Source organism: Erpetoichthys calabaricus, chromosome 3 (genome assembly GCF_900747795.2).
Source record: "Erpetoichthys calabaricus chromosome 3, fErpCal1.3, whole genome shotgun sequence".
Lineage (NCBI taxonomy): Eukaryota > Metazoa > Chordata > Cladistia > Polypteriformes > Polypteridae > Erpetoichthys > Erpetoichthys calabaricus.
In genome coordinates this window covers 16,366,043-16,378,228 of record NC_041396.2, presented here as the reverse complement: position 1 = coordinate 16,378,228, position 12,186 = coordinate 16,366,043, and the positions used below count along the sequence as shown (strand labels likewise).

The following is a 12,186-nucleotide window of genomic DNA, read 5'->3' as shown; positions in this document are numbered from 1 at the left end:
AACACTAAAACAAGCAAACCCAGCCCATCACAGGTCAGTTCACAGTTTAGGACACAACTGACAAGGACTTCATAATAAGCACATAAGCAGCACTGCTTGTCACCTCTTGCAGTTTCAGTCACAAATCACTCATTAATATTAAAATGATGATCATCCTGAATCTTACTTCTAGACAGCCATCATAACAACACAGCGCTCAGTTCTCTACTTCTGCTCAGTGTCTGCAGCCATCTCCATCTTTTGGGTAAAGCTGATTACTTTGATGTTGTTCACCTCATGTCAAAATCTCATACGGTTGTGTGAAATTATGCGATTACTGCACACTACATGCTGCGAGCAGGGTTTACAAAAGTTGGGTGTGGATCCTCAGGGTGACACGTGCACACAAATGGGCATACAGAAAATATTCCTTTATATTATTATATCATTATTAGATTGTGTTTTTTAGTGCTGGGTTTTACACCGACACGTGGCTTTTCACTTTTGTTACTAACTCTGTGCACTGTGAGTTTGTATTCTATGCTACTGCTGGAGCTTCCTGTTTGTGGACTACTTTCAGATGTTTTCTCAGTAAAAAATGTGTTTTACATGTTGTGAGTTTATGACTGGATGTTTGACACGTGGATTATGTGATATGAGTAATATCAGATTTTTTTTTCATGGACTTTTTGATATTGTTTGTTGTTTTCCAGTGGGTTACCATAGGTTCCCATTCTATCTGAAAACTTTGTAATCTCCTTTCTCCCTGAAAACAGGACATTAAAAATTTTTCATGACTTTTACTACAAACCACATGGGGGGAAAATAACTTAAAAAAAATAAAATAAATAATTTTGGGAAGCGGGTGCGTTATTTAAAAAACTTGAACACATTGCACAGTTAAATGTTAAAACACAACTTAATTTTCCCAAAAAATGTGAAGAAAAACTGATTTAAAAATGTTTAAACCATAAACAATATTGCAGTTCTACGACTTACTGTCAGGTGGTTTGGCTGAGTGAGCGTGTGGTGGACCGGGCCCCCCTGTACATTAAGTTTCAGTTGTGTACTGGCTGCTGCTGGGTAAAGTGGATACAGGAATTGAATGAACAAATAGAAGGACAAAGTAAAAGGTGAAACAAAGCAAATACAAATAGAAACACGTCACATATAATCAATCACAACAGAGCTTTAGAAAATGGGAAAGTCTGTAAACTCTTTATTCATGAAAAAAGAAGGCTTAAATGTGCAAGGAAACAATACAACTTTTCATTTTTGTTGCCATTCAGTGTTTCAGTGTGATTAACAACAACTAAAGGCGTCATTTCTCACTAAAATTCGTCCTCATAAGCTGTCATCTTCTGTGACTGAAAGACAAATCTGGCAGAGTACTGATGATAGAAATGGCGTCTTGGTTTCTGTAATATTGGCAGTTACATCTGGTAGAAAGAGATAAAAAAAGATAAAAAGTCAGTTACTTTTCTTCACATTTTTCCATGGGTGTAGGATTTAGCAATAATCACCACTGTTATTTGATATTTGGACTTCAGAAAAAGTTTGTCTTTAAGATATGTGTTCAATAATTCTTGCATTTCCTGTCATCCTACACTTACATAGATCTTTGTAGACACGGAGCACATGTGAAATGCATGTGTTCCAAATAACGATATATTTTTTTAGCCTTACAGCTCTAGGTACTACTTCATTCCCTGATACACAAGGCTTGAGCTGGGAGAGCGATTTTTGCTGAGTTTGTGGTGGTGGGAGGATGGTATAGCAGGCTGCTTGCTGCTTTTGCTTATCAACACATTTACAAGACAAAAGATACTGACGGAGAGGTGCGAGCAGATTTAAGATGGGCTGAATTTACACGTTTTTTCGTAAGCTTTGGTAATTCTAGTGTTAATGTGCTTTGAAGCCTCAATTTGAGAAGCCCTGTAACACTGGATTAGTTATCAGTTAAACTGCAGGTAATGGCAGTTCCTCATTACTGTATTGCATTGCTTATCAATGCTGGCTGACGGATCCAGTGAGCTGGGTCTGCAGTCTGACCTGGGCAAAATCTGTTTGGAGTCCACACGTGTGTCCCGACAATGTCACATTTGCCTGGGCTGTGCCTTTTCCAGGCTTGGCTCCTGCAGCTTATGTCTATTGCTGCTGAGGTGACACTGGCTCACCAAAATTCTGAGGTGTGTACTTTGGCTATAGAATTAATTTATGCTAACTGCAGAAGGAAGATTCAATTCCTTGAAAAGTGTGTGTTCTGTACTACAACTCGGGGTACGTTTGATTAAACATTGTTATTATAACTTTATACTGATTTTTCACTACAACTTAGGGTAAGTTTGATTTAACAATTTTATTACAAGTTTAGGGCGGCATGGTGGTGCAGTGGTAGCGCTGCTGCCTCGCAGTTAGGAGACCTGAGTTCGCTTCCTGGGTCCTCCCTGCGTGGAGTTTGCATGTTCTCCCCGTGTCTGCGTGGGTTTCCTCCCACAGTCCAAAGACATGCAGATTAGGTGGATTGGTGATCCGAAATTGTCCCTAGTGTTTGCTTGGGGTGTGTGTGCCCTGCGGTGGGCTGGCGCCCTGCCTGGGGTTTGCTTCCTGCCTTACGCCCTGTGTTGGCTGGGATTGGCTCCAGCAGACCCCCGTGACCCTGTAGGTAGAATATAGCGGGTTGGATAATGGATGGATTACAAGTTTATACTTATTTTTCGTTTATTGCTTTTAATACAATACCGCCACTAATGGTAGGAGAGCTAAGCCAAGGTCAGTGAGGGTGGGCAGCCCCAGTGTCTTGAATTACTAACTATATGACCGGACGCAGTTTGTAAAGCTAAGGCTAGTTGTGTGTCAGAAGAAGTGTTCAGCACTGGAGGCATCATCCCCCAAGGGTTAGTCCAGGCTTCTCTGTATCAGACTCCAAATGTAATCTGGAAACATGATACACACAGAAGTTACCCGATGACTTTTAAATCATGGAGTCTAGAAGTGGTGGCAGATGGTTAACTAAGTGGTCTGATGGATGAGTTAATTGACTGGTGCTTGTTGAACTAACCATAGGTCAATATTAGCACAACAAATGAGATGCTGGTGGACTCTGCTTTGCATTGAGGGAGTATAACTTGAAATGGTTCGTACTGTATGTATATATGGAGACACACAAATGAGTGCCTGAGCTGACTGGATTTCCTTGAGCTGTGGAGGCCTTTTTTCTGTGTGAGGACAACATTTCCATATGTGTCCCATTATTTTACGTTTGTAAGTTTGCTCTTCTACACAGTGGGATGCTGGGACAGCATTATAAGAACAACAATCCTTAGTTATCTATCTTTCTTATTTCACATTCTTGACAGTTTTTGTGTTTTGGCTACAGCAGTTTCTTCTTGGCATCAAAAAGTATAAAGAGTGCCAAGCAAAAGTATTCAGTCTCGTAAAAATCATCACCATTCTCTGGATTTCAAAAGATCCAAAAATAACCAAATAATAAGTATTTTATTGACAATCTAATTGTTCTGACAGCTTATTTTAAAGCTAAATTAAATAAAATGTTAAAGGTAAGAGTATATAACTAAAAAAATAAAAATAGGAAAAATGTGGCTTGCATAAACATTCAAATTTTACACATCAATATTTAGTAAGGTCTCCTTTTGCCACAACAGCAGGCTTAAGTCATTCAGGTTGGTTGGTTCAAAGAGTGCTACAAATTCCTAATGGGGTTGCATTCAGGACTTTGACTAGGTCATGGTAGGATATTATTTATTTACTTTTAAAAATTCTGAGTCACTCCAGAGTTGCTTTGGCCTTTAGCTTAGGACTGTTGTCTTACTGGAAGGTGAACCTTATCCCAAGCCTCAGTTTCTTGGTCAACTGGAAAGGTTCTCATTCAGTAGTTCCTCCTTTACTATTAACAAGATTTCCAGTCTCTGCGGATGAAAAGCATCCACATTGCACTGTCCTGCTGATGGCTTTTGAGGTATGGGCAGTGTTGGGTCTGCATCATGCAGTAGATTCAGAAAGTAGTTGGATTCCTCCACATTCATCATGACTCAGGCGCTGGCCGTGAGTGGCAACCTTTCCAGCAGCTCTGTGTATGGACGTTATCTTTCTACCTTTTCTCTATTTCACTAATCATTACTACCATTTCCTTTTATGTGGACTCGTTCCCTGGACACTTTTTACTACTATGTGAATTTTCCCCTTGGGATTAATAAAGTAATCTATCTATCTATCTATCTATCTATCTATCTATCTATCTATCTATCTATCTATCTATCTATCTATCTATCTATCTATCTATCTATCTATCTATCTATCTATCTATCTATCTATCTATCTATCTATCTATCTATCTATCTATCTATCTATCTATCTATCTATCTATCTATCTACTAGCAAAATACCCGCGCTTCGCAGCGGCGAAATACTGGCTGAATATTTAAATTAAGAAAAAAGTAAACATTTTTAAACTGAGGGAAAATATACAAATAATTATTTGTTAAGGATCTCTTTGTAAACGACGTTGTCAGTTCGTCCCTCCGGTTGTAATATGACCAAGCTGTGTGCTGAGCTTACTCTTGAGCATGCAACATACAGTTGGCCATGTGAAAAGCAATCCTGCCTCAAATCAATGCCAACCTTTTGTAGTGTTTGTCCTTGAGACTTATTAATTGTCATTGCGAAGCAGAGCCTTACTGGAAATTGAATGCGTTTGAATTGAAATGGGAGATTAGATGGTATAACGGGGATGCGAGGAATAAAAACTGTGTCACCCGAGGCACTGCCAGTAAAAATAGTTGCTTCAATGAGGTTGTTTTGTAGAGATAGAGAGATAGATAGATAGATAGATAGATAGATAGATAGATAGATAGATAGATAGATAGATAGATAGATAGATAGATAGATAGATAGATAGATAGATAGATAGATAGATAGATAGATAGATAGATAGATAGATAGATAGATAGATAGATACATACTTTATTAATCCCAATGGGATGTGACCTGAAGTCTCGTGCCGTTACAAAGTTTTGGTGGCTGTAAGTTTCTCAGTAACATTATTGGTGCCCCGACCTTCAAAATGAGATTATGCTCAGGAGTGCCTGGAGGATTTAGAGTGTTGAGAAACTCTATCGGATAATGCACCGCGTCTTCTACTTCTACAACTGAATCAACAGATTGATATGTTTTTGGTTGTGAAGGTAGTTCTTGAAGTAAAATGTGGTTTATAGTCGTAGTCATGTCATTTTTTGGTGTCAGGATAGCTCTCTCTCTTAACCATGACACGTTATTTTGGTGGAGATTTCGTAGATCGGGGTAAACATTTTGAAGAAGGCTTTGTAAGGTATTCACGATGAGACAGAGATTTGTAGGAATATTTATTTTACGATTTTCTTGTATGAAGGTGCCATCACCTATACTCATCAGAAGAGCAGAGAACTCCTCGGCTTTTTTGTCGCCTTTCAAATGAACTGTCATGTTTATTTTTAAAGTAACAACATTGATTTGTGGCCATAAGTATGAAGATTTCAGAGATGCTTTAACTTCATCAGCGCGTGTTCCTCTGGGCACGACTGGTAGGGTTTGGCGGAAGTCTCCAGCTAGTAACACTGTCAAGCCTCCCATAAGTTTGTTGGTGTTTCGGATGTCTTGGAGGGTCCTATCTAAAGCCTCAATACCTGCTCTGTGTGCCATAGTGCATTCATCCCAGACAATAAGCTGACAATGTCGCAGCACTTCAGCCATGTTGCTTTGCTTTGATATGTTACACATGGGGGATTCAGTATGGTTGAGGTTCAGAGGCAGCTTGAAAGCAGAATGAGCAGTTCTGCCACCCTCTAGAAGAGTTGCAGCAATGCCAGAAGAAGCCACAGCTATGGCAATGTTACGTTTTGCTCGGATTTTTGCAAGGAGAAGGTTTATTAGGAATGTCTTACCAGTTCCTCCTGGAGCATCAAGGAAAAACACTGTGCCAGTGGCTGACGCAACGCTGCTGATGATTTGGTCATAAACTGACTTTTGGTCACTATTTAGCAAACGCTCGTTATTTGTGACTATATTGGCCAATTGCGAGGTGTTGTAAGATGTCTCTTTCAAGTACTCGGGATTTGACGTAAGTTGTACCAGTTGTGTTAAAGGTGAAGGCAAACCGTAATGATGAAGAGATTGACCTCCAATACCAATTACGTAGTTTTGAAACAACTGTAGACAGTTGTTATAGATCAAATTTAACCACTGGTGGACTTCTGTTCGTATATGATCTTTTTCAGTCTGTCTCCTAATATCATCGGCTATGCTGTCTTTATGTTTTTCCCATAGGTTTAAGGGGTTTTCCATTTGGCAGAACACCAACATGACAGCAAACAGTTCACGGATCTTTTGAGGTGAGCGAGACAGAGCAGCTTCCTGTAGAGTCTCGTCCCAGTTGATATCGTCATGTAATAAACCGAGTGCCCTGCAGGCTGACTTATAGGTCGGATGTAGGACACCATCAACTGTTCTGAGAGATTTGAAAGATGTGGGACCTGTGATTTTGTTCAGCAGCAGTCGAAGATGGTAGCATTCAGAGTTATTCGGGTGTACAGTGTAGACCCGTCCCAGCACATTATGCTTTTTCACTCCCGAATGTCCTGATACAGGGTTGCCTTGTTTTCTTCGACGAAACATGTTGTTTGCCCACACATAATATGATGGAATTTCATTATAATGAAGTTGTTTTGCAAAATCATCGTGTTTACAAAGGTCAAAGAATGCTAAAAGGGTGGTTTGTGGTGGATTGTGTACTTTATCGGCAACGTTGGCTTCTGTGAAATAAATTCTTTGTCCGTTCTCAAGATGCACAGCAAGATGAACGACCGGAGGGTAACGTTCGTGAATGGGAAAACAGAAAATGCGCCAGGCAGCTTCAGAGCTACTAATGTAACGACCAGCTTCGTATCGAGATACTTCGTCATTTTCATTTTGTATTGTAAATACTGCCTGGTCACTTCCCTTGTTAACATACTTGCAGATGTATTTGATTGATTTTACTGAAGTGCAAAATTCGACATTGATGTGAGCATTGAAGAAGCGGGACAGCACAGGACTATAAGGGACCACCCATCTGTTGTCGATATCTACTCCTTTGATGTTAATTGTATGACCTCCATCAGCAGGTCCGCGCCGGCGGTACTGAGGGTAACCATCTTCTCCGGTCTGAGTTTCTGAGATGAACGGACGCGGGTACTTCTTAGTGCATATTCTGTTGATCATGCAGGGTGAGTTGATATTATGAGGTCCACATGGGCCGTGAATCATGGTGGATTTTACTATTTTGTGTAGGGCAGGGTCAGTCTGTGGATCAGGAATTTCCGCACGGATGACTTCATCGATGAGAGCTGGTTTAATCCTATCTTTTAACCACAATAGAATGTGTGCATGGGGAATACCTCGCTTTTGCCACTCTATGGTGTACATGTAGCAATTTGTACAGCCAAAAATGTTACTCTTCGTGAGCAAGTCTACGATTTTGCGAATCTTGAGATGAAATACATGACTGATAAGGTCGTGGCGATCGTGAGGTTTTTGACGTGGAAGGAGAATTTCAGTGATCTCAGGCCATTTAGGATTGCAAGTAAATGTGATGAATAAGTCAGGGCGGCCATAATGACGTACGTATGTCATTGCGTCTTGTGTACGCTCGTGCATATAGCGAGGTCCTCCAGTGAAGGAAGATGGTAATATCACAGCTTGACCAAGTTCTATTAAATCAGTGTCTTTTTTGTGAATAGCATCTTTTAAGTGAACGTAATTTTCAGCTCGTAGTTTTTTCTGATTTAGTCTGATATAATTGAGTCGTTCGGATTCAATTTTTGCATACATATCAACTAAAAACTGATTTAATAAAGTTCGGAAGAAAAGGATAGTATTATCATGATGTTGTCTGATCATAAGGCGGTATGAATAGAAGTTTGCTGCAGAGACGGTTTTGTTCATAGGTAACTTACTGGTAGCATGAACTTGAGGTATAGACACAGAATAGCCGTCTTCACCATAGCAGAACATGAGAGGATATTGAAGTGCATCATAGGATCTGTGGGTTTCCTTAATGCGTTGTAGTTTATTGTCTCTGGTTTTCAAGACAATATCTCTACTGTTGAACGTTTGCCCAACGATGACAACACCAACTTGATGAACTGTGGTTTTATTAAATCTGCCTTTGTGTGCATGTAATGGTTTTTTGTCTGCGTGAATGACAACTTTGAAGTGTTTGTCATCATCTGAAATACTGTCCATTGTGGAGTGGAAGTCCTGGATGTAAGTGTTACAGTCATGGAGCATTTTTTGTAATTGCTTGACCAGGGGTATGTTAAGTCCAGAAAAATTAGCGCAGCGGATTTGTGCTTCCTTTTCATCATCCCCGACAAAATAAATTTGCAAAAATTTGTGTTCCTCTCTCGGCATAAGTAAAAGACTGCCAATCAAGTGATACACTTGTCCCTGAACTTTAAATGAAGGCATAAAATTTCCCTCAACAATTTGTTTAGCACCAAATGACGTCATTTGAAATGCGCTGTTGTAGTTTCGAATATTGTTCAAGAAATGCTCAGTTTGAGGATGTTCGCCATTTAGCAGGCTCTCAAGAAGGTCAGGAAGCTTACGTAAAGGAGTGAGAGAGACTTTACCACCATTACAGCACAAACCAGGAGACTCGCATTTCCACTTCTGAGCCTGACAATAGTCACAGTGAACATCAATGGATCCAATGTGCACTGTTTTGTCAGACTCATAATGTATGTTTGGGTCATACGCAAATCCACAATTGGCTTTTTTGAGCCAAACTTGTTGTTTTCGTATGAGCCGCTTTTCATTATTGGGATCGTATCTAGAAACAGAAGCTCTATTAACTTGTGGATTTGCCTCCGTGTATTTAGCGACAGCGTCTCTATGAACTTGTGGATTTGCTTGCGAGTATTTAGCGACAGCGTCTCTATGAACTTGTGGATTTGCTTGCGAGTATTTAGCGACAGCGTCTCTATGAACTTGTGGATTTGCTTGCGAGTATTTAGCCACAGCGTCCCTATGAACTTGTGGATGTGCTTGCGAGTATTTAGCCACAGCGTCCCTATGAACTTGTGGATGTGCTTGCGAGTATTTAGCCACAGCGTCCCTATGAACTTGTGGATTTGCTTGCGAGTATTTAGCCACAGCGTCCCTATGAACTTGTGGATGTGCTTGCGAGTATTTAGCCACAGCGTCCCTATGAACTTGTGGATTTGCTTGCGAGTATTTAGCCACAGTGTCCCTATGAACTTGTGGATTTGCTTCTGAGTATTTAGCCACAGCGTGTTTATTAAGTTGTGGATTTTTGTGCGAGTATTTGGCGGCAGCTGCACGAAGTTGCTTCTGTCTAGCTGCATCAGAAAATCTACCACGACGTCTGATACGCCTCCTTTTTACTGTGTTCTCACAGCTTGGATTGCTGCTGTCATAATCGGCTCGAGCTGGATTTGTGTTGAACTGACATTCCGTATGTGTCAATCGATATAAGCATACAACTGGCTTCATCAATAACTTCGCATCCATGTTTTGAGAGTTGAAATATTCATAAACATCAAAGTGTCCACTACTCAAATCGTCACCTGTGAATCTAAGATGTTTAAGAGGCATTGACGGTTCTCCAAAGGTGTAAAATATTTGGCCATTTCGGTATACTTGAAAGCGACAACCAAACAATTCAGCAGCAGCCATCAACTCACATGCAGAACCATAGGTGAAGGGCTTAAGCATTTCAGTCTTATACTGCTCCTGTGTAGTATAATTATCTCCTGTACCATCATCAGTCCACACTTTGAACCTGTCCCAGTCATTTAATACATAAGACACAATGTCCCTGCGGATATCAAAAGAGAGCCTGATATGTCCGTGCAATATGTAACACACAGAATGGAAAAGGCAGGCGCCATCTCCGGGCATACACACCACTCGGTAAGTGATAGTTCTTTGACTGATGGTGATCACCTCGATAGACATTTTAATAGGGGTAGAGTTGCAAGAATAAAGGGAATGGGTACTTGATGAACAGCAGAGAAGTCGCGGATTAAATAAAGAAAATGGGTACCTGAACACTAAAGTTAGTGTAAAATATCTATACAATAACTATAACAATCTTAACAAATGAACAATAAAACAACGGAGAATTCGTGGATTAAATGTGCCTTATAAATTGCGCAGCGCCTTATATGGGTAGGCAGTCAGGCAAAGAAAGGGATTCAAATATATAAACGAAGAAAACAGCACCAGAGAAGTCGCGGATTAAATAAAGAAAATGGGTACCTGAACACTAAAGTAAGTGTAAAATATGTACACAATAACTATAACAATGTTAAGAAATGAACAATAAAACAGCGGAGAAATCTTGGATTAAATGTGCTTTATAAACTGGGCAGCGGCTTATATGGGCAGGCAGTCAGGCAAAGAAAGGGATTCAAATATATAAACGAAGAAAACAGCAGCAGAGAAGTCGCGGATTAAATAAAGAAAATGGGTACCTGAACACTAAAGTAAGTGTAAAATATCTACACAATAACTATAACAATGTTAAGAAATGAAGAATAAAACAGCGGAGAAATCGTGGATTAAATGTGCCTTATAAACTGCGCAGCGGCTTATATGGGCAGGCAGTCAGGCAAAGAAAGGGATTGAAATATATAAACGAAGAAAACAGCAGCAGAGAAGCCGCGGATTAAATAAATAAAATGGGTACCTGAACAGTAAAGTAAGTGTAAAATATCTACACAATAACTATAACAATCTTAACAAATGAACAATAAAACAGCGGAGAACCCGTGGATTAAATGTGCTTTATAAACTGCGGAGCGCCTTATATCGGCAGGCAGTCAGGCAAAGAAAGGGATTCAAATATACTGTATAAACGAAGAAAACAAAAGTAGAGAAGCCGCGGATGAAATGTGCCTTATATGGCGTTCGTTTATAACACAGCGAAAAAGATGTGTAAAGACCGCTTCACAAAAAAACTGTACAGCGCCTTATCTTCGTTGGCGAAGCAAGGAAAAAGGACGGCCTTATATCTCGCTCGTTTATAACACAGCGAAAAAGATGTGTAAAGACCGCTTCACAAAAAAACAGCAGAGCACCTTAGCTTCCTTGGCGAAGCAAGGAAAAAGGACGGCTTTATATCTCGTTCGTTTATAAAACTGTGGATAAGCTTTGAAAAGAATGCCTCCTTGGCGAACTGCAGAGCGCCTTATGTTATTTAGCGAAGCAAGGAAAAAGGACGGCCTTATATCTCGCTCGTTTATAACACAGCGAAAAAGATGTGTAAAGACCGCTTCACAAAAAAACTGCACAGCACCTTAGCTTCCTTGGCGAAGCAAGGAAAAAGGACGGCCTTATATCTCGCTCGTTTATAACACAGCGAAAAAGATGTGTAAAGACTGCTTCACAAAAAAACTGCAGAGCACTTTAGCTTCCTTGTCGAAGCAAGGAAAAAGGACGGCTTTATATCTCGTTCGTTTATAAAACTGTGGATAAGCTTTGAAAAGAATGCCTCCTTGGCGAAGCAAGGAAAGGAATTCACACACCGCAGCGAAGAACGGCTTTATATGGGCAGGCAGTCAAGTACGTGAGGGGCGTGGTGATTTCCGCAGCAGCCGCGGGGAGGCGTGATGATGCAAGACGCAACCGCCTGCGGGGAGGCGTGATGATGCAAGACGCAACCGCCTGCTATGGCCGTATACAGTATAAGAAAAAGGTTCCAGTTATGACCGTTACGCTTTGAATTTCGAAATGAAACCTGCCTAACTTTTGTAAGTAAGCTGTAAGGAATGAGCCTGCCAAATTTCAGCCTTCCACCTACACGGGAAGTTGGAGAATTAGTGATGAGTGAGTCAGTCAGTCAGTCAGTCAGTCAGTGAGGGCTTTGCCTTTTATTATTATAGATCGATCTATCTATCTATCTATCTATCTATCTATCTATCTATCTATCTATCTATCTATCTATCTATCTATCTATCTATCTATCTATCTATCTATCTGCTATGTTGCTGCCTTGTGCTAAAATAACGTAAATTCATTTTCTGTCATTGCACAAAACTTGATACACCAGAAATATGAAATAAAAACAGAATTTTAGATTTTTGTTTCAGATTTACTAAAATTAAAACAAATATATTATTGACATATGGATTCAGATCTTTTACTACA

At 40.1% G+C, this 12,186-nt stretch overlaps 1 protein-coding gene across 3 annotated transcripts in view; it reads right to left on the bottom strand.

The window, feature by feature from the left end:
• Nucleotides 1–1,175: 1,175 nt before the first annotated feature.
• supt3h (SPT3 homolog, SAGA and STAGA complex component) overlaps nucleotides 1,176–12,186 on the bottom strand; it is a 518,283-nt gene continuing 507,272 nt past the window's right edge. For all 3 annotated transcript variants that reach the window (XM_028796401.2, XM_051924455.1, XM_051924456.1), the window contains one exon: nucleotides 1,176–1,418. Coding sequence is in view for 1 of the 3 variants with exons in the window: in XM_051924456.1 (XP_051780416.1) it covers nucleotides 1,413–1,418 (6 nt within the window). In the remaining 2 variants the exon portion in view is untranslated. The remainder of the gene's footprint in view (nucleotides 1,419–12,186) is intronic.